Source organism: Hermetia illucens, chromosome 4 (assembly GCF_905115235.1).
Source record: "Hermetia illucens chromosome 4, iHerIll2.2.curated.20191125, whole genome shotgun sequence".
Classification (NCBI taxonomy): domain Eukaryota; kingdom Metazoa; phylum Arthropoda; class Insecta; order Diptera; family Stratiomyidae; genus Hermetia; species Hermetia illucens.
In genome coordinates, this window is record NC_051852.1 from 66,252,861 (window position 1) to 66,274,489 (window position 21,629).

The 21,629-nt window shown below is 45.4% G+C and overlaps 1 protein-coding gene across 1 annotated transcript in view; it reads right to left on the reverse strand.

Moving 5' to 3' along the window:
- The window catches only part of LOC119654261 (sortilin-related receptor-like), a 144,386-nt gene extending 124,607 nt beyond the window's left edge, over positions 1-19,779 (reverse strand). The window contains exon 1 of the mRNA XM_038059526.1: positions 19,281-19,779. Within this exon, the coding sequence (XP_037915454.1) occupies positions 19,281-19,571 (291 nt within the window). The 5' untranslated portion in view covers positions 19,572-19,779. The remainder of the gene's footprint in view (positions 1-19,280) is intronic.
- Between the last annotated feature and the right edge of the window lie 1,850 nt (positions 19,780-21,629).

Consider the following 21,629-nt stretch of genomic DNA (forward strand, 5'->3'; position numbering starts at 1 on the left):
ACAACCGCGAAGTGAGACTGTGGAAGAGGACTGACGGTTCTAGTAAACTCCTGGAAGATTTAACTATGCAAATGAGTTTACATTAATTAAAATGGACTACATTTGGGAATTTCTTAATATTATCTCTACAACGGTCGAAAACTGCTGTAATTAACAGTGATTAACAAAAAAATGTGCGAATCGAAAACCAGAACCCCATGGTTTCAATCACGGAATGAAATTTTATTCTATTTTTTAACAATGGTTAATTTCACTTCGTAATCGTGTTAGAGGAGATCGTTTCGTTTTTCTTCATCATAAAGGGCGGATGGATTAGATTGCTGCATTATGAAATTTGAGAAAACGGTTACTAATTTTTCATTTGACTCGTTCACTTTCATTTCGTTGCAATATCGTTGGAGTAGTAGAATCGGATACTGTCGCTGTTCGAGGAAAAACGGCGGTACCATATAAATTTGATTGAATGCATTTTGCATTCTGAATAAATAAATTTAAGAATATCGACAAATAATAAAGAAATTAATTAAGCAATTATTACATTGAGTACTCAAATATTTAAGGAGTAAAATGAGTCAAGCCAAACTACACGCCAATCTGAGCTCGGAGTGACGACCTGGGTGAATCATTGTTTTTATTTTCTTTTTTTTATTTTTTCTATTTTTTTTTTTTTTTATTATTTTCCTTCTTTGAATTATATATATTCTTTATTTTTATTTTCATTTTTTGTTATAATTATTGTTATGAAGTTGGCTGAACAATGATACGTGAATAGTCAAATCGTAGTTTGAGGACTTCCTCCCTTTCGTATCCTTCTTTTTCCCGCGGAATTTCTAATAAGGGACATCCTCAAAGTGAATAACTGGCCTGAGGATGTCGAGGAAGGGTGGGAACCTCAGAAGCCGTGCCTCATACAAGATCTGAGGCGGAAGAGACGATAATTGAGACGGTGATCCGTCGTGGATCTTCCCCTCCTTGATCGCGGCACTCGGGTCCGGAGACTTACGGCTGCACGCGCGCGGTCAAGCCGGTTTTTTTTTCTCTTTTCTATTTTCCGATTTAGTTCGCGTTCTGGTTATCATTCGATAGGCCGTCGCGAAATCCTAATGAACATCTATTTTAGAATCCGGTGCGGACCCACGCATCGGAATAGACACGTTGTTTTGAGTAATGAAGCGTGAGGGATCAAAGCGCTCAAAGGACACACAGGCGTGCGAGAACGTGTCGACCGAGCACTTTGATGGAGCTTCAATCTTTGTGGGCGGACCTTCACGGTCAATTTAGCCAATTTGTTTCGATTTTTGGGATAGTTCTGCCCTCTAGGTCGTTATCGGCCACTCAGGATGATCGACCTGATCTCCTATTTCCACTCTTGGCATTACAGGGTTCCTTTGGGGATTATGTCATATACGACCGGGGGAAACTACAAGCCACCTTTGGAATCTGCATAGTACCCGCCGGTCTCTAATAATGTCAGCAGTCACAATAACACTTCTTCCTCCTCGGCTGGACAGGATCCCCGGCAATGTCCTTCGTCGAATTCAGGACCACCCCTTGGCAGGAAAGGGAAAATTGTAGATTGTTTCAATTGTGGGAAATTGGAGCACCGGGCAAGGGAGTGTAGAGATAGGTTGAGCCTTTTTGCGTTCACTGCCGGAAGTACGTACATACAATGCTCTCGACAGAAATCTCCCCGGTCTTCCCAGCAGGATCGACATAGCGTAAACTTTGTAGGATTACAGGACGATGAGAGGGCGCAACATATTAGCGAGCAGGGGTTGCCACAGTATTGCGACTTTTGCGCTACGCGGGATCACGACCCTTCGAAATGCTTGTGCAAGTACCTGGCGGAACAGAACCAATCAAAAAACGAGTAGAAGCCGTCCTTGGGGGTGATGAGACGAAGAGTGAGGTACAGGAAGGGGACTTTTCAGAAGTTGAAGTGTACTGTGATGGAGTGATTGAACTCCCCGTTGATATAGGAATTAGAACAACGGCGTGTAACTTAATAAAAAATTCAGTAGTGAGAAAAGGAGTAGGTTTAGATATAACAGAACAAATTAGGATTAGTCGACTGTTTGGGGAAGAAAGGAAAACACTTGGCAGATGTAAAGGTCGGGTGAAACTGGGTTCGGAATGGCACAATTGTGATTTGAATGTGGTTGAGAACCAGGAGTCCCTCTTATATGATGGAATTTTGGGGAGGGACTTCTTGCAGGGGCGCGCCATCATTGATTGTATTTCAGGGATTTTAGCGGTATCCAAGGAAGGCTTACGGACAGGTTAATACGCATCGTGGAGCACATGATTCTTCTCAGAGGACGAAGAAATATACCGAGGAAACCGACGAGTACGAACTGGAGGGGAGAGTAGTTCGGTCATTGTTGGATGAAGACTGTGAAAGGAATTTTGCGTCGGTACAAAGTGGCGAAATAAGGAATGAGGACGTTCAAGTAGACTCGAAGCAGCTGCACGGTAGGAGTGCGGAAGCTGTGACGGAGGATACAGGAATAACAATGGAAGAGCTGCAGAGGGCGGAAAAAAGCAGCAACAGCGTAGCGTCGGAGCTTGAACACTGGAAAGGTTCCACACGAGAGGAAGCAGAGCTAGAAAATATTAGGGTAGGTCCTAGGGAGGAAAGGATCGTTGAGTAGAATTTGAAGAGACCCGAATTTGTCTTCGTCAGGAAGTAGTGCCGGGTGTATTTATAAGTAATGCCGTAGTGAAACCTCGAAATGGGACGGTTTTCATTGGGCTCATCAACGTGAATGAGAAGGAAGTGAAGCTTAGGGACCTTAGGCCTGAGTTCGGGTATTTGTCTGACTGTAAACTCTGGCGGTCGGAGGAAGGACCGAGCCGACATCTGAACACCGATAGACTTAAGCAGTTAAAGGAGATACTGGAGTTATCGGACAATTTTAATCAGGAAGAGAGAGATAGCATTACTCAGTTGTGCCTAGGGACCTGTTGCCGGGCGCGGTGCCTGCAAATAAGCCACAGTATCGGATACCGCCGGCTCATCGGGATGAATGTAATCGGCAGATAAATAAACTTTTGGAGGACGATATAATTGAGCCAAGTAATAGTCCGCACAACTCTCCATTCATTCTGGTACCGAAGAAGCAGCTAAAGGGCGGGGAAAAAACTTTTCGCCTATGTATAGATTTCCGTGACCTTAACACTAAAGTGGTACCTATGTCATATCCATTGCCACGGATTGAGGATATCTTGGATGAACTTGGGAACTCAAAATGCTTCTCTACACTCGATTTGGCGCAAGGGTACCACCAAGTGCTTATCGGTGAGGAGGATAGGTGTAAAACTGCATTCAGTTTCTTGTACCAGCACCTGCAGTTTAAGAGGGTACCTTTTGGTATTAAAACTGCTCCTGCACTTTTCCAGTCTTTGCTGAACCAGGTTTTGTCAGGCTTACAGGGTATAAAATGCTTGATATGTATGTATGTATGTATGATGTAGTCGTGTTTGCCAAAAACCTGGACGAGCACAACCGAAAATTGAGGGCGATATTTCAACGATTCCGTGAAGCCAGGCTGAGGCTGCAGCCTGCGAAGTGTCAGTACACTTGGGGCACGTTTGCTCAGAAGATGGAATTAGACCCGATCCCAAACTAACAGAGAAAGTCAGGGATTTTCCGCGGCCGAAAACCCCCAAGCAGATAAAATCCTTCCTTGGGTTGGCCAATTACTATAGAAGATTTGTACCCGGTTTTGCGAATATTGCGGCGCCTTTTAATCGCCTGGTGAGGAAAAACGTGTAATTTAAATGGGATGAAGGGTGCGAGAAAGCTTTTGAGAGGTTGAAGAAAGAACTAATCTCGCCGCCCGTCTTGGTGTATCCGCAATTCGATAAGGAATTTACATTGGTGACAAATGCTAGTGGAGAAGCTCTGGGTGCGGTACTGGAACAGGAGGGACGGCCAGTGGGGTATGTGAGTCGTATGCTGAACCCAACGGAGAGGAATTACTCAACTTTTGAGCGAGAACTTTTGGCACTGACATGGGTGACAAAAAATTATGGTTGTTACCTCCTGGGGAGGCCATTTAAAATATTCACGGATCACAAGCCGTTGAAGGGAATGCTAAAGGCTTGAGACACCACTAGCCGGATGCTTCGGCTTCAACAGAAGTTTTCTGAGTATGATTATAATAATAATAATCGTTGGCGCAACAATCCATATTGGATCAGGGCCTTGAAGTGTGTTAGAGCACTTCATTCAAGACCGTAACGGTACACTAGGAGGCAATGTGGTCAGCATTGCGCTCGCCCGAGATTATTACCCTGATTTGACTCAGGTACTCATTCACAGCTGAGTCGACTGGTATCCGACGTCAAATCACGATACAAATTCCACTGCCACCAGTGAGATTTGAACCGCGACCTTCCGCACGACAGCCTTGCGCTCTAACCACTCAGCTATCCGGACACTTCTGAGTATGATTACGAATTGCTATATAAGCCGGGCCGTACTATGGACAATGCAGATGCTTTGAGTAAGGTGGTACAGCGAGAAGCCTCAGCAGAGCCGGGGTCTGATTGCTTAGTGGTAACGCGTTCAAAAGGACAGGTGCAAGTAGAAAATGAAAGGCGCACTTGTAAGGAAGAGTTAGGGCAGCCTAAGGTCCGAGAGAGGCAAGACGTGCAAGAAATAAAAGAGTCCAGAGGAAGTACGGCTAGTCCTTACAGACTATCATCACTCACGGTTCGAAGGCCACTTTGGGGCCAATAAAACTTTCGCTAGAAGGTTTTTCAGGTGGAAAGGGATGAAAAAAGACTTCCAGCGACATGTGGCCAAGTGTATCAAATGCCAGAAGAACAAGAATCATCGGCAAACGAGGATGCCGTTGGTGGTTACTTCGGTATCGGATAGGCCATTCGATAAGATATATATCGATTTGGTGGGACCGTTGCCTGAGACCCCGAGGGGTCACAAGTACATTTTGTCGATGGTGGACGACTTGACAAGGTTTATGGATTTCGCTGCACTGCCCGACCAGGAAGCTAATACAGTGACCAAGGTGTTATTTAATGAAATAATTAGTCGCTATTCTTTACCACGGTCCATTGTGACGGATCAAGGGGCAAATTTCACAGGTGAGGATTTCAAGTCTTTATGTAAACTTTTGAATGTGAAGAAGTTGCAAACGACATCATATCATCCGCAGTCTAATGCTGTAGAAAGGCAGCATTCGACCTTGGGGAACTATTTGAGATGTTTCGTGGATGATGCACCTGGAGATTGAGATGAATACCTCAGGACGGCAGCTTACGCCTACAATAACACGCCCCACTCTGGAACGGGGCTGTATTCGATGGAAACTCTTTTCGGGTTTGTGTCAGATATACCGAGTAGTCTCAAGAAAACCCCTGAGCCGGTTTACAATGACCAACTGTACCATAAGCAGCTCCGTAGGAAACTGCGGGTATCTAAGAGGGGGTACGATAGGAAGATGAATTCTATTCAGGTACACATTGCTGATAGTGTCCTACTGAAAGATACGCGAAGATCTAGTAAACTGGATTCTATCTTCCGAGGCACGTACAAGGTTATCAATGTCCTTTCTCATCTAGTGAATTCTAGTGAATGGGAAGTTGCGAAGAGTTCACGTGAACAGAGTGAGAATTTTTAATGCCTAGAAGGTCAAATGAGTAATGTGGTTTTCTTGACTAGGTGAACGGACAGTTTTCTCAACTAGGCAAGCAAGTGGACTGGCGACGGGTGCTGTAATTGCGGTGAATAAGTATAATCGTTTCCCATTTGTATAAATCCCTCTTTAGGCGCCCGAATTGAGTTTCTTTCTCTCTTTGCAGGCATCAGCTGCTGCTACTCCCACCATTAGTGTAAGATTTGCAGTAGTTAGTAGTAGATAAGTAGGGAAAAGAAAAGAAAAAAAAAATTATATAATAGTTAGTGGTAGATGGTAGTGGGGAAGAATATGAAATTTGTAAAATTAGGAATAACAACTGTTAGAAATAAGGCGACATGCACATTGCTGCTAGTTCCGTGGTGGTGGACATTGGTTTGCGGCGGAATGCTACAGGTGAAGTAGGTCGAACCTACAGGAGCCCTATTTTGAGAGATAGGGCGCTTGCATTTTTTCGCGTACCGATGGTCTATCTTGACGAAAATCCAACTAGGAGATACAAGCGAATCATGGGAAATGGTGGCAAACATCTCTAAGAATGCAGACAGGCTATGTGCACAGCTGAATGGAATTGAAACGAGGTGTGGAGCTCTGGCAGCAACCATAAATTGCTCCCTGGATGCAGGGGAAAGCGAAAGGAGGCAGCTTCTAAACGTGGTAACAGAAACCCCTCGGCGTGGAAAGCGGTCTTTCTTTGATGGTATTGGGAGGCTTAGCAAGACTCTCTTTGGTACTATGGATTCCACAGATGAGAAGCGAATTAATGACGGGCTGGGGGAGTTGAATGCCAAGGAGAATCGGACTTTCCATTTACTAGAGGAACAAGTGAGCGTGATGAAGTCCAATTACGAATTATACGACGAGACGAGCGGGCAGGAAGCGAAAGAACGAAAGTGAATCGTGTTGCTCTATGCATCTTTAGCAGCAGCTTTGAATTCAACAGCGAGTGCGGTGAACTTCGAGGAGCGACGGAGTGATGTAATCGAGCTCTTTTTATTAGCGCAGTTGGAAATTCAGATTTGACCGTAACGAACTCTAAGAGGGATCATTGAGAGCGCGAAATATGGAAGGCTACACCCAGGTCTACTTCATAATCAGGACCTCCTAGCACTCTTGAAACAGCTACCAAATCGGGATCCTCTGAATGTGGAGACTTCGAGTCTGGATCATCAATTGCTGGATCAATTGATGAAGGTTCGAATGGTGCAAAGTGGTCGCGAGCTGCTGTTCCGACTTGATGTGCCATGGCTAGAGAAGCGATTGTTTCAAATCTTCCGAGCGTATGCTATTCCGGCGGCCCTGGATGGAGGGTTTCATTACTACCATTTGGAAGCCGACTATTTGGCTGTTAGTAGTGCCGCCCAACATTTCGCCCTGATGAGTGAAAAGGGAATTAGCGAATGTACCCCGATGTTGTTGGCAGCTGATGAGACACGCTTCGCATGTAAAAAGAAAGAGCCTATCATTGTGTCGGCTGAAAGGATGTGTGTGACCAGAATTTTTGCCAAAATTGGTAATAAGGGCTGCCGTAATTACTGGCTCTTTATCCTGAGGAAGGTAGTGGCAGTTACGCTCCTCTGCTCAGATGGGCAAGGAGACGACAGTACCCTCAGCAGAATGGGAGTGTTGGTACTTGGAGAGCGGTGCGTTTTGCGGGCGGACAGGTTTCGCTTGACGACGCAAGATGTGGTAAAGAAAGAGGTCTTCATTCACACAGGTCAATGCTGTGATGTGGTTCAACCGTTACCAGAAGAGATTCGTGAGCTCGTGCCATTTAATGAAACAAGGCCCTTGCACGTACTGAGCGCTGAAGTATTAGGTGAGCGATGGCGCAGCGAAGGTCGGGCGGTGGAGGAGCTAGAAAGACGAGTTAAGGAGGAGGAGGAATTCGTTCGACAACATCAGGCAGCGGGAAGACTGCATATGTACACATCAGCAGGTACACTAGGCATTATGTTCGTTATTATCACTGCAGTGGCGTTGATGGCATATGTCAGGTGGAGGAGAACAGCAGGACGAGATCAATCGATTGACGTCTTCGGCCGACAGCCAGCAAGCACATATATTAAGAAAAGAAACACCCTTATCGAGCAGCAACCTGTCAAGGAGCCGTCCAGTGAAAATTCCGATTCCACCACCTTTGCCGTTGGACACACACACAGGCACCATACAACAAGAGGGGTTAGCATCATCGAGCCAGGCTTTATCAGGGAAAAACTCGGAGCAATTGTGAGGTCGCTCTCAGGGATAGCTTCATCTAAGGTGGGAGGGATGAGGTGACTCATTGGGCACGACCTGGAAGTGTGTAACCGATATTGTGTTGGAAAGTGCGTATTACAATATGCGGAACATACTTGTCGGTCAGTATTGTGTTGTAGAATGCTGAGTGTTTGCATAACAGCAATGACCTCTTAAACATGTTTTGAGGTAACCGTGCGTCGGCAAATGAGAATAGGAAAGTAGGTTAAGGTAGGTCTAGAATAAGCATAAGGAAATGTTAAAAGCGAACCCGCAAGGTAGGAAAAGTTCAAGTAATGTAAAGGAACGTAAATGTAAGTGTAAAGTGTAAATTAAGTGTAATGAATAAGAAATTAAGTGTAATAAATAATAAAATTTCATTAGAAACGGAAATAAAGAGTTTGGGTGTTAAAAAGAAGTGGACAGTGAAAGTGGAGGTCACGACAAAGGTGGTAAGCCACCCTTCCATGACTGTCGCCAAAAACTTTATTAGTTTCGGATCAATGCGATACAGATGTAGGATATCGATGAGCCAGGTATGCGGAACACTATCAAAAGCCTTGGCATAATCGATATAGGAACTAAAGAGGTTTCTTTGGCTTCTAGTTACCGAATCGATAATGAGTTCCTCTTTGCAAGCCCTTGACCCAACTCGGCAGCCCTTCTGCTCCTCGAACAGAATGTTGTTGGTCTCGAGGTGCGCATTGACCCTTCCACTAATAATGGACATTATGAATTTGTAGAGGGTTGGTAAGGAAGTAATCGGTCTTGTGTCTGAGGGGTCCTGCACCGTGTCCTTCTTAGGAATAAGGTAGGTAATTCCCGCAGTGAGAAAGAGTCGAAATTCCCTCGATCGACTCATGACCTTATTTATATTGTGTGCCAACCGACTGTGTACGCTGGTAAATTTCTTATGCCAGAAATTCTAGGCCCGAAGACTATAAATAAAGTCACGTTCTGTGAAGCAGTCAAGGGGCTTCTGGGAGAAAAAGCTTTGGTTTCCAGCCTGGAACCCACGTCACTGTTCATTGTCTCACAGAAAAGAACGAGGTAGAAGAGGCCATCAAACGCGAATGTCCGGATTGCTATCAACTCTGCGAACTCCCAATGCTAAAAACTCGCTGTGGTGGAAGTTGCCGAGCAATCCGCGAGGAAACTTCTAAACAGCGGGAAAATAAGAATTGGTTGGGTAGTGTGTAGGATACGAATCCGGGTCGCCCCAACCAAATGTTACAGATGTTTGGATTATGGGCACATATCTGCAAATTGTCGGGGACCTGACAGAAGGCCAACATGCCTTAAATGTAGCCAGGCAGGCCATAAAGCGAACACTGAAAAGGAAAGCAAAGGTCCTATGCAGGGGCCGTGGCGTGACTGATGAGAGCGTTGCGCACACTGCGGGATCGGGGCGGTGTCCAGTTTTCAAAGCAGAACTGGAAAGAGCTAGGACACGGTCAGCCTGATTCGCATCCTGCAAATCAATATGCACCGGAGTGCAACCGCTCACGAGTTGCTAGCGCACTTCACTGTGGAGACCAAAGCTGATTTAATACTCATCAGTGAGCAGTATCAAAACAAGGGCCCAGTTTCATGGCACCCTGACATATCAGCTACCGCTGCCATCTGGGTTCGGGACGGCACCCTTCTGAGGATTCTTGCCCAAGGCCGAGGGGACGCTTTGTCTTGATTCGGTGTTCAGGGATAACGTTTTTTTAGTGTCTATCTTAAGCCGAATGAGACGATGCCAGACTTGTCGGAGGCTTGATGCTTTGGAGGACGTTATCTTAGGCACGGATGGGCGGATCCTGGTCGGGGGTGACTTCAATGCTAGGGCACTTGAATGAGGCATGACCCAAACAGACTCCGAAGAAAAACGAATTCTGGAAATGGCGGCGAGAACAAGACTGGTAGTTATAAACACCGGATCCACCCCAACGTTCCGGCGCCCGGGCTGCGAGGGAAGCATTCCAGACATAACCTTCGCGTCGGAATCACTGGTGTCGCTGGTGGACGGGTGGCGAGTGCTGGAAGACTTCTCGACAAGTGACCAACAATACATTGGTTTCGAAGTGGTGGACACAAACTCTCTATGTGCGCCACCCCGGCGATCTTTCTGTGCATGGAACGTCGCGAAAGTGAACACCGGGAAGTTTGTCGAAACTCTGGGAACAGGTGGGGCCACGCTGGAGGGTATTCCCGGGGGTGGTGGCGCCGCAGCTGACACTGTCGTAAATTCAGTTATGAACCTGATGACGACGACCTGCGGAGCCTCCATGCCCAGGAAAGCACCGAGGCGCGGCAAACTTTCCATGTATTGGTGGACAGTGAAATCCGCAGAGCTTCGGAAGGAGTGTCACAGGCTCCGCCGCTTAACACAACGTCTAGGCGACCGGGAAGAGGCATGTACCATAATGTCGGAGTACAAATCAGCCAAAAGGAGACTCCACAGTGCAATAAACAAGAGCAAAGCTCGCTGCTGGCAAGATCTGGTCGATGAGGTGAATGGGGATCTGTAGGGACTCGGTTACAAACTGGTAACCCGAAAAATCGGGGCTCTGCGGAAACCCTGTTCACTTAAAGCCGAACAGATGGACCGCATTGTAAGGCGCATAGAACGCAGAGGACACTTTTCTCTATAAAAGTGTTCGAACAAGCAGTCCTCTCTAAGCGAGCAGGCGCCACAACCCGATGGTATTCCAGCAGAGGTATACAAACTGGTATTCCAACACCGGCGAGACACACTGCTCGGCGCATTCAACGCTTGCCTGAAAAAGGGCATTTTCACTACTCGCTGAAAGGTGGCGAGGCTTGCGCTGATCCATAAAGAGAAAGGCGACCCCGAATTGCCGTCTGCATACCGCCCACTATGTATGCTTGACACTGCTGGGAAAGTGCACGAAAAGCTCATCAGAAGTAGACTCGCTGAAGCGATACGCGCTGCCGGAGATTTATCTCCCCGGCAGTTTGGTTTTAGAGCAGGGAGATCCACAATAGATGCTGTCATGCAAGCCGTGGACGCTGTTCGACGAGCAGAGGCACATAGCCACCGAACTCGACGGGTGGGACGTCAGAATCGCCTTTAATTTCGTAAGATAGGAAGACATTCTAGGCACATTAGACAATACTTTCAACGTGACGAGCTATCTCTTGCGGATATTGGGGGACTATCTGAGGAACCGCTGCCTGCTCTATGAAGCACTAAAGGGTCCAAGGAGGATGGAGGTCACGTCGGGGGTAGAACAGGGATCCATCCTAGGGCCGGACCTCTGGAACGCTACCTATGAAAGTCTACTTAAACTCGACATGCCAGAAGAATCGCGCCTGGTCGGCTATGCAGATGATGTCGCAGCGCTTGTTACTGGACGCACTGTCGAACAGGCGCAAACGACGGGTAAGCGGATGGATGACTACTCATGGTTTCAACCTTGCATTGGAAAAAACCGAAATAGTCATCCTAACTAAAAAGAGAATTCCGACCCTGCGTCCCATATTGTTCGGTGAGTCGATAATCGAGTCAAAATCAGCGATAAAGTACCTCGGGTTGACTCTTGATTCAAAGATGAGCTTTTCTGAGCAAATTAAAGCAGCAGCGAACAAGGCTGGTGCTGGAGTTTCGGCGTTAACTAGGCTAATGGCAAACATTGGGTGTCCTACGTCTAGCAGGCGACGTCTCCTGATGAGTTCAACGCAGTCTGTGCTGCTCTACAGCGCAGAGGTATGGGCTGCCGCTCTTAACAAGGAGGTATGTTGCAAATGCCTCGCGCAAGTACAGAGACGAGGAGCTTTGCGGGTGGAGTCTTCGTACTGCACTGTCTCTGAACCTATCGTGATGGTGATCGCAGGAATGATCCCCTTGCCCTTCTTGCTAGGAAGCGTCAAGCCATATACAAGCGCAAGGGAGATGAGACAAGGGAGGTGGTTGCTCGCGAAGAACGGCAACGCACTCTAGACGAGTGGCAGCTCGAATGAAACTAGAGGCAGATGGACTGCGCGGCTCATCGGCAACTTAGGTGCGTGACTGAATCGGAAACATGATGAGACTGTCTATTTCCTTACCCAATTTTTAAGTGGGCATGGAAGTTTTCAATCTTACGTGTAGAAGATTGGAAAGGCGCGATCTCCGGATTGTGTTTTGCAATAGAGTTGTGGCCGACGCCCACCACACTTTTTTTTTTCTTGTGGCAAGTGGGATGGGGTTCGTCAGCAATTGTATTTAAGCACATTGTCGAAGGAGCCGTGTTGCCCATTACGTTCAGGCCCTTCTCGTTGCTAAGAAGATAGAGCTCGACCGGTGGAGGAACTGAATGGCAGGGGGTTCCTTGAACTGACAGTTCCCTTCCTCCTCTCCCCTTCCGTTGGTGAAATGAATTCCCTGATTTGAATGCTCCGCAAGGCGGGAGAGTTCGGGGACTAGCCCGAAGTAAGTGATGGGGAGGTGTTTAGTTGGTAGTCCGACGACGTGCGGAACCGGGAGTCCAACACTGTGTGCGTAAATGCATTGCGGTCCGTCCATCTGGAGACGCAAATCCAAACGTGACTAAATTTAACTACGCCATTGTGGACCTGGGTGATGAATCCATTCTTCTGGTGGCCGACATAGTAAAATCGACCTCCTACATGGTATTGAAAACAGAGTTGATCAAGTAAGTGAATCAGCTAAGCTGGATCACTTGCTGGCACGTTTGACGTTGGGCGAGCGAACTCCCAGCCAATTGCTTCGCGAAATGAGGCAATTGGTTGGGAGCAAGATCGACGACGATCTGTGGAAGTCGCTCTGGCTGCGACAACTTCCGAAGAGCACCCAGGCGGTCCTCGCGTGCGTCTCTAGTTCTTTGGAGGCGGTGGCGGCTGCGGCCGATAAGGTGCATGAGGTGCACGCGTGTCCAACAATAGCGGCCATTCAGTAGCCTTCTGATGAAGTTGGCGAACTGAAGCGCGAGGTGGCCAGGCTTGTGGCCAGTATGGCTGAAATGAGGGCGACTCTGGATGCTCAGCGTTCAGGCGCCAGGTCGCGAGCTCGCTCGCGGTCTTCTGCTCGAAAAGTGCGATCGAATAGCAGTTCGTCATGACAACCTACGGACCGAAGTATTTGTTGGTACCATCGCAGATTTGGCGAAAAAGCCACCAGATCTACTATCCCGTGTGATTTCGAGTTAAACCTCAAAAAACTAGGTCCGCGGGGGGTCCTGGCGACGACTATCCAGAACGCAGCGCCACGTCTCCTAACAATTTAGGCGCAGTTATCTTGTAGATACTGGTACAGAGGTTTAGGTTCTTCCTGTACCCCGACACCATCGGCTATTTCCTCATCCGTTGAAACTGGCGGCAGCAATTTCCTCGCGCATTAACACCTACGGGTGCAGGCAAGTGGGCGTGAGTCTTGGCTTGCGTAGGACGTTCCCGTGGCGATTGATCCGGGCGGATGTCAGCTTCCCCACTTTAAGCGCAGACTTCTCGTGTCACTATGGGTTGCTGGTGGACTTGCAGAACAGGTCCCTTATAGACTTCACAACTAACCTTAATTCGTCAGGCCAAATCTCATCTCTTCCGTACTTTTGGAGGACATTACTGACTCTCGTGTTCCGGCACTTCTCCAAAAATTCAGCCTCGAAAGTGCATCCCCTACCACCCCAGAAGCTGGCTATTACACTGAAAGAGTTTGAACAACTTATGCAAAAGGGTATCTGCAGACCTTCGGAGAGCTGTTGGTCTTCCTCACTCTATATGGTCCCTAAGACAAATGGCGAATGGCGCCCCTGTGGGAATTACATCTTTTCGACCTTGGATTTAACCAAGGTGTATCACCAAATCCCTGTAGCTCCAGAAGACATTCCAAAGACGGCAATATGCACACCCTTTTTACTCTTCGAGTTCACACGGATGACTTTCGGGTTGCGCAATGCGGCGCAAACCTTGTAAAGGTTCATCCACTGGGTGCTGCGATACCTCGACTTCTGTTTTGTATATTTGGATGATGTTTTGGTCGCTTCTTTCTCACAGTCTGAGCACTTGGCCCATCTCGAGTGCATTTTTCAACGTCTCCTTGAGGCTAATTTAGTCCTAAACGTTGATAAATGCAAGTTTCTCCAAACACAGGTGAGATTCCTCGGCCAATTCATTTCCCCTGGCGGAATACAACTCGACCCAGATAAGGTCCAACAATTACAAGCTTTCCGCGTCCGAAAACTGTGAAGGATTTGCGGAGGTTCTTGGGCATGCTAAACTTCTATCGTCGTTTCCTGCCCAAAGCCGCCCAAAACCTGTCCGTTTTGAACGCGTACTTGTCAGGCCCCAAAACAAAGGACCGAGAGATTATGTGGTCTGAAGAGCCTGTCCGCGCGTTTGATAAATCCCGACAACAACTGGCTGATGTTACACTCTTGGCATTTCCTCGACAAGATGCACCCCTAGCCGTTTTGGTTGATGCCTCTGACATCGCAGTATGTGCTGCTTTTCACTAAAAAGTGAATCAAGTCTGGCAGCCGTTGATCTTCTCCTCCAAACAGTTAAACCCTGTTCACGGAACAGCAGCACCTACGATCGAGAACTGCTCGCCGAGTACTGGAGCATTAAGTATGATACTTCCACTTCTCCTTAGAAGGCAGGCCATTCACAGTGTTCACGGACCATAAGCCTCTAACGTATGCTTTGAAACAGAAGCCCGACAAAGCGTCCCCTCGTCAACTTCTACACATGAGCTTTATAAGCCAATTCACGTCCGACATACAGCACGTGTCCGGCAAGGACAACATAGTTGCTTACGCTTTGTCTCCTGTCTCCGAGGTTAACATCAAATCGGTTAGTCACCGAGAAATACTTCTGAAGAACATCAGCTCGTAGGCCAGAGAGTGCATCGCATGCCAGAACTGTAAGGTCACCAGGCATGTAAGAAAAGAAGTGAGCTCATTTCCCCGTACTATCAAAACGATTTCACACCATACACCTCGACATCGTAGGCCCTTTGCGAGACTCGCACGGTTACAAGTATTGCCTTACAATCATCGACAGGTTTACGCGGTGGCCTGAGGCAATACCTCTGAAGGACATTACGGCGCAATCTTGTGCAGAAGCCCTCTGTCGAGAGTGGATACCTTGGCTTGGCGTCCCTGCAGTGACCATCACTGACCAGGGAATGCTATTTGAGTCCACTCTTTTCTCGGAGTTAGGCAAACTCCTGGGATTCAAACGCCAACGAACTACGGCTTACCACCCGCAATTCAATAGGATGCTAGAACGTTGGCACCGGGTCCTAAAAGCCGCCATTATGGCACGCGACAATCCATCCTGGGCTCAAGTCTTCCCTCTGGTCCTAGTCGGGTTACGAGCAACTCGCCGGGAGAAATTTGCCGCTAACCCCGCGGAGCTGGTTCACAAGGAGAACCCAAGGCTCCCAAGTGATCCGGTCTTCGACAAGAGATCGGATCTCACAGATTCGGGATTGCTGCGCCTGCTGAAAGACAACCTTCGCCGCATTAAAGCCACACGCCCCGCGGAGAGAGCATATCTCCCAGCTCGAGATCGATGGACATAAAAAGGCTGCTTCCTTATCCAGGCCCGTTTGCGCCCTAAATCAACGTCGCGTTCGCTTCGCCGAATGATGGGAAACACAGTTTCACCAAGGGCACAGCGGGGTTAACAATTTATTTATTTCGAATGTTGTTAATTCGATTGACAGTTGCCACCACCAGGGTTCTCCGTGGCGGAATAGGCCTGGATTTGTTAGAAAAAATAATTGAAGTTAGGAAATTAGATTTGACATAAAATTTTTCAATGAAAAAGGTTCTAATTTTGATGAAATGTAAAAAAAATAAAGATTCTAATTTTAATGCAATGTTAAAAATAGTTCTAATATTGATGCAATGTTAAAAATAAAAGTGTGTTTCTAGTGTGATGTCTTTTTGCTTTCTTCTAACATTCTCGCGGTACTTCAGTATTCGAAAGTGCATTCATTAATTACCGCGTAAAGTTAATCTAAAACAATCAGGTCATATTAGAACAAAGATTGTATTTAAGTCTGTACGTTAAAATGCTGTTTATTTTTTTCTTTATAATTATCACAGTGCCTCTAGCGTGGCAACATAAAAACACTTTTTTTGAAGATGGGTGTATAAATTGCTCTCTATTTCAATAACCAACTATGCGGTCGGGCTGGAAAAATTACTATGTACGCCCATGATATTGATAAATCTATGGTGAAAAATCTTGTATCTTTATTCAGTTCTTCACAAAAAATTTCTAAACAAAAAAAAACGGGATGGCCCCCTTAAAGCACTTTATTGAAGACTGTAACCGTACACTAATGGGTTACAGCACCCTATAGGAAGAAATGTGGTCAGTATTCCGTTCGCCCGAAATTATTACTCTGATTAACCTCAAGTGCTCATTCACAGCAGAGTCGACTAGTATCCGACGTCATATCACGATACAAATCCCACTGACACCAGTGAGGTTTGAATCGCGATCTTCCGTACGACTGCTTTATGCTCTAACCGCTCAACTATCCGGACACATAAAAAATCTCCCTTTTTCTGCGATATTTTGTGCGAAATTTCGTTAAAATCATCATATGCTAGGTACTGATTTTGTGGTGGATCTAGTAGGTTAAATTAAAAGAAAACTAAATACCTGAACCAAAAGCCATAAAACATATGATATGTACGGATTATATGTGGATACTGGCTGCTTGGTGTACTGTGCCAAAAGTCTCACTACTAGGCAAAAAAAATTAAAACAAGTCGGAATACCGGAAGCTCGCGCTTTGGGTATAAAGGTTTTGTGTTCATCTTATGTAAGAGACGCACATTTTTCTGTCCGTATATAGCTACAAATCCAACATAATCCTTCATATTTTTCCAAACTACGAGACATACGTACATATTAGAGCCATAGATATCACGCTCACCCTAAACAAACAAACTGCCTATTACCTGCTGTACACATATATGCACGTATCTAAATTTATCGTACCCATATTTCCGATTTACGTCTTATATCTATCTGAATTGGGCACTACCCGCAAAGTTCATTAGCACGCATATATTATATACCTATATATACACATGTCTGGTTGACAAATAACTAAAAAACTAAAAGAAAATAATTGTCTGCGACCCAATTCATAAGAATTCATTTCGTTGTGGTATTGACGAATTGATATGTGATGATGACGTCATGCGGGTTGTAGAGTGCACGAAATTCACAAAAAATTGTAAAGTTTCAACCCCCTATAACTTTGTTAATAATAGTTGGATTTTCTTCAAACTTGACCAAACTGTGCATTATATTCTTCGTTACACTCATGCCAAATTTTGTATTTCTGGGATGAACATAAGGGGGGGGTGCCGGGTAAATTTCTAAAATGTGGAAATATACTATTATTAACTTTATTTGTGCAGATATCGGAACCGGATATATTTTGAGGCCTAGATTTCGTAGAGATGCACCGCTGTGATTTTTTCCAGATTTTTCGGTTGGATAGGTTCTGAGAACGAGACCTGTTACACTTTTTGTGGGTCATATTTTCAACCCTTACTCCCCTATGTTTCATCTAATATCAAATATTGAACCAGATTCGAAAAGTACTAATTGAGACCTTTCATTTGATACCCTACTTGGCTACATTCTGTGAAAAAAAAATTTGCACCCTCCATTCACATGTACGGAGAGCCCCCCCTTAAACTTAACGCAAGATGGCGCCACTTACTGCATGTAAAGGGATCACCAGATTACATACTCTCCCCAATTTTCGTGACAATCGGTCTAGCCGTTTCCGAATAAATCGGGTGTGACAGACAGACAGACAGACGGACAGACAGACAGACAGACGGACAGACAGACACCGTCATCATTCTAATAAGGTTTTGTTTCACACAAAACCTTAAAAATACCTGACCTGCATATTAAATGCACTGTGCTTCAAACCACAGTATATCTAATAGGCAGTACTCACACTCAATGCACCGGACATGGGAATGTATTGAGGAAACTTATCCATATACATCATAACCCCTCAACATCTGGGAGTATCTACATGTGGTTTAATACTTATAATGTGTACGGAAAAGTTTGTCTAATACGTTCGCAAGTCCCGTCCATTAACTGGGGGTACTATTTATTAGATCTTCTATGAACAGGACCATCTAAATAGGCCGCACTGGCGAATGTGTTAGGGAAATTTATCCGTATACATCACAGGCACTAAATCACATGTAGATACTGCTAGATGTATAGGTCTATGATGTATACTGATAAGCTTCTTTAATTAAGCCATAAGTCCGTAGCATTTAGTGTGAGCACTGCCTATTAGATATACTTTGCTTTAAAACTTCACAAAGTTTGGCTGGATTTGAGGGGTAAAACACTTCCCCCCTCACAACTAATGTGCTCTGAACAGGGAAGCAAGACGGACAGGCAAGTGTTGCGGAAAATATCCTTTGATTTGTGCGAAAAATCCGGCAGTCGATCGGATCGACTCCACATGTTTGAATTTACGACGATTTGTTGCGGTTCCGCAAACGTGTAGATCATGCATTACATACCGAAATCGTGCATACTTTGATTTTTATTGTTTTGAATTCCAAGTAGCTACATAGTATATACCTGCACCCGAGGCTAGTCCCAATCGTCAAGTGGAACGATCCCGGAGATGTAGTGAGTGCTAAATAGGCGGCTATTACCCTGCGTCCCATTTAACGTTCACCGTGGCTTCAACAGCGTTCCATTTGATGAATGTTCTTCGCTCGCAATTTGCTGTTGATTCGTCGCTCTAAGTTTTATTGCGAGTCAAGAAAATGGTCTTGAGTGAAAATTCAGGGCTGATTGTGGAAGAGACGAAATTATAGAAGTGATTATAGTTTGTGAGCATGCCTTGACTGTTCAACCCGCAGCGTCATTCCATTTGAAGTGTGAATCAGAAAGCTCAAAACCTAAATATAATGCGGATATTGCCGATTTGTTCATTTGGCACTTCACCCTTAGTAAAGATGTTCGAATTAGCGTTAACTTGGAACGAGAACCGCAGATAATGAAACAATGTTCTTAGTACCGCAAGGATTGTTGATTACTTTATGACAATTGGGCTAATTCATATGCAAAGTAACGCTAAATACACGTTCAAACTTTCAATAAAAGCTCCGATATATATATATATATAGATGCCCGCAATTCAATTCAAAATAATGCACCCGATATCAAGTCGGTATTTTCCTATGGCAGTTCAGTACATAAATATGTATGTATCTGAAGCTCGAAAAAACCAACAACTCCAAGTATCGATTTTTCCTCTCTTTGTTTTGAGGTGATTTGCGCATTAGTTTAAATATAAATTAATACTCATGTGAAGTACACAAGCATTTAAGTAAAAAAAACTCATTTCTCCTTTACCTTTACGGTGATATTTGTTGATTGGTCATCATTTACCGATTTGCTTCTTTCTTTTGGAAACGAATTTGTTGTTATATTCAAATGTCTTTTATGTCGCGATGAAGCTATGTGGCTCCGCCGGTTCAAATCAGAAGTATGAAGATTAAAGATTTTCGGTTGCCGCAATTTATCCGCAATTTCTAAATTCACATGTAGATAATCTGATGGAAAGCCATACCGAATGCTTGATTCTGATTCAACCACACAAAAGTATATAAATACTAAAATAATGCATCCAGCCCGACTACACATTTTTTATTTCCGTGAATAGTAGCCGAAATAAATACTGCGACTACTATATTGAATCGTCACTTTTCGACCCGATTAATTATAAGGATGACTAAAGAATTGGAATCTACGGGAAATTATAATCAATTCTTTGTTATCGCTAACCAACTAATTTACTCCACCAGCTGTACTTCCCCGATAGCATACGTCGCGAACTTACTGACAGTTTCAATTGAAATCCACTTTCTCTCAACCACCCTACTTAGGCAGCGTTCGGTAATCACCGCATACAACAAAATCATGACTAGATGCAGCCGAATGGCAACTAGCCGCACTTATTTACATAAACTGCGTTCCGTACGGCACTCGCGAGTCACGCGAAAATACGCCGATTTTCATATAATTCTAAATTACACCATGATTTTCCGTAATTTATAAGGAAAATATTTGTTTCAAACTTGACGGGGAGCATTGAAAATTATAGTGTAAATGACAACGAATTGAAAGAAATGTGAACGGACATTTTAATCAATTTTATCAAAAATTATTACAAAAAAAAATCATTTGAAATCGATTTACCCCTACTTAAAATTATTTCTTAAGTCGAAATATGTCGATTTAAGCCAATTTGTAATTAGTTAGTTTAGTTAACTGGGGGGAGCCGCAGCTCCGAGCACGTATGCCATTGTTAGCCCCGTTGTACTATCGCCGTAAGTTACCTATTCAATGGCTTCCCGCCTTCCCTTGCCAAGGTGTCTTCGTCTGAGATCTGAGGATGCCGGGCAGCTGCATAAAAAGTGCAGGGCCGTCTCCTCCTCCTCATATTGGCTGCACACAGCCCAAACCACTACCCCAATCTTTTCCATATGGTAGTTTAAGGGACAGTGTCCCGTCAAAAGCCCTACTAGGGTTTTCATGTCCCACTTCTTAAGGGACAACAAAAATGCCACTCTAGTAGCCCTAGGCTCCTATACAAGGATTTTCGCTTGCCGGCAAGAGTCCAAATTTCTCCACTCGGTTGTGTGAATCCTTGCAATTTCACCCTTCAGAGTCGACTTGACAGTAGATGGTCGAATTCCAAGAGCTGGTTCTGGCCCCACCATTGTGGATCCAGACCCTCGGCGCGCCAGTCTGTCAGCCTCCTCATTACCGGCGATGTTAGAGTGCCCCGGCACCCATATCAGGAATGTTTCGTTCAGTCGGCCAAGTTTCAGCAGCACCTGATGACAACTCCATACCAACCGGCTTGATATGTTGTTGCCATTTAGTGCTAATAATGCCACCCGACTGTCGGACAGATTCGAATGGTACGACCCCTCCATTTCTGTCGCAGACATTCTTCTGATGCCAATGAAATGGCATGTATCTCCGCCTGGAATGTGGTCGTCATTTTTCCGAGGAGTCGGGCCAGTTCTATAATCAGATTCTCCGAGAACACGCCTGCACCCGATCCATTCTCCGTGACTGACCCGTCGGTGAAGATTATTAGGTCTGTAATCTGAAAAGACTCATGGCCACTTGTCGACCATTCTTCTCTTTCGGTGATTACGACAGTGTATGTCTTTTCAAAGACGAATCTGGAAACCATATGATCGGTCGGCATCAGGGCTACCGGATGTTTTTCAAGGAATTTCTATATAGACGCATGACCGTTTGATTGGCCGTCTTTCCACGCCCCAGTGGTATCGAGCCTATATGCGTCGTTGGCTGCTTTCCGTTTCACCTCCAAGTGGATGGGGGGTAAATTTAGGATGGCTTCAAGTGCTGAAGTCGGCGTAGTACTCATTGCTCCAGTAATACTTAGGTAACCAAGTCTCTGAATCTGCGTTAGCAGCTTCCTGCTGTTAGAAAAGTTCAGCCTTGGCCACCAGACGATGCATGCATACATCAAAATGGGTTTTATTATGGATGCATACATACAGTATATCCATTTAGGTGAAAGTCCCCAGGCCTTACCTATCGCATTCCTACAACACCAGAGCAATCTGTAGGATTTCTGATATTGTTCCTTGATATGATACTTCCACGTTAATTTGGAGTCAAAATGTACTCTTAAGTACTTGACTGTTTGTGCCAGCTGGA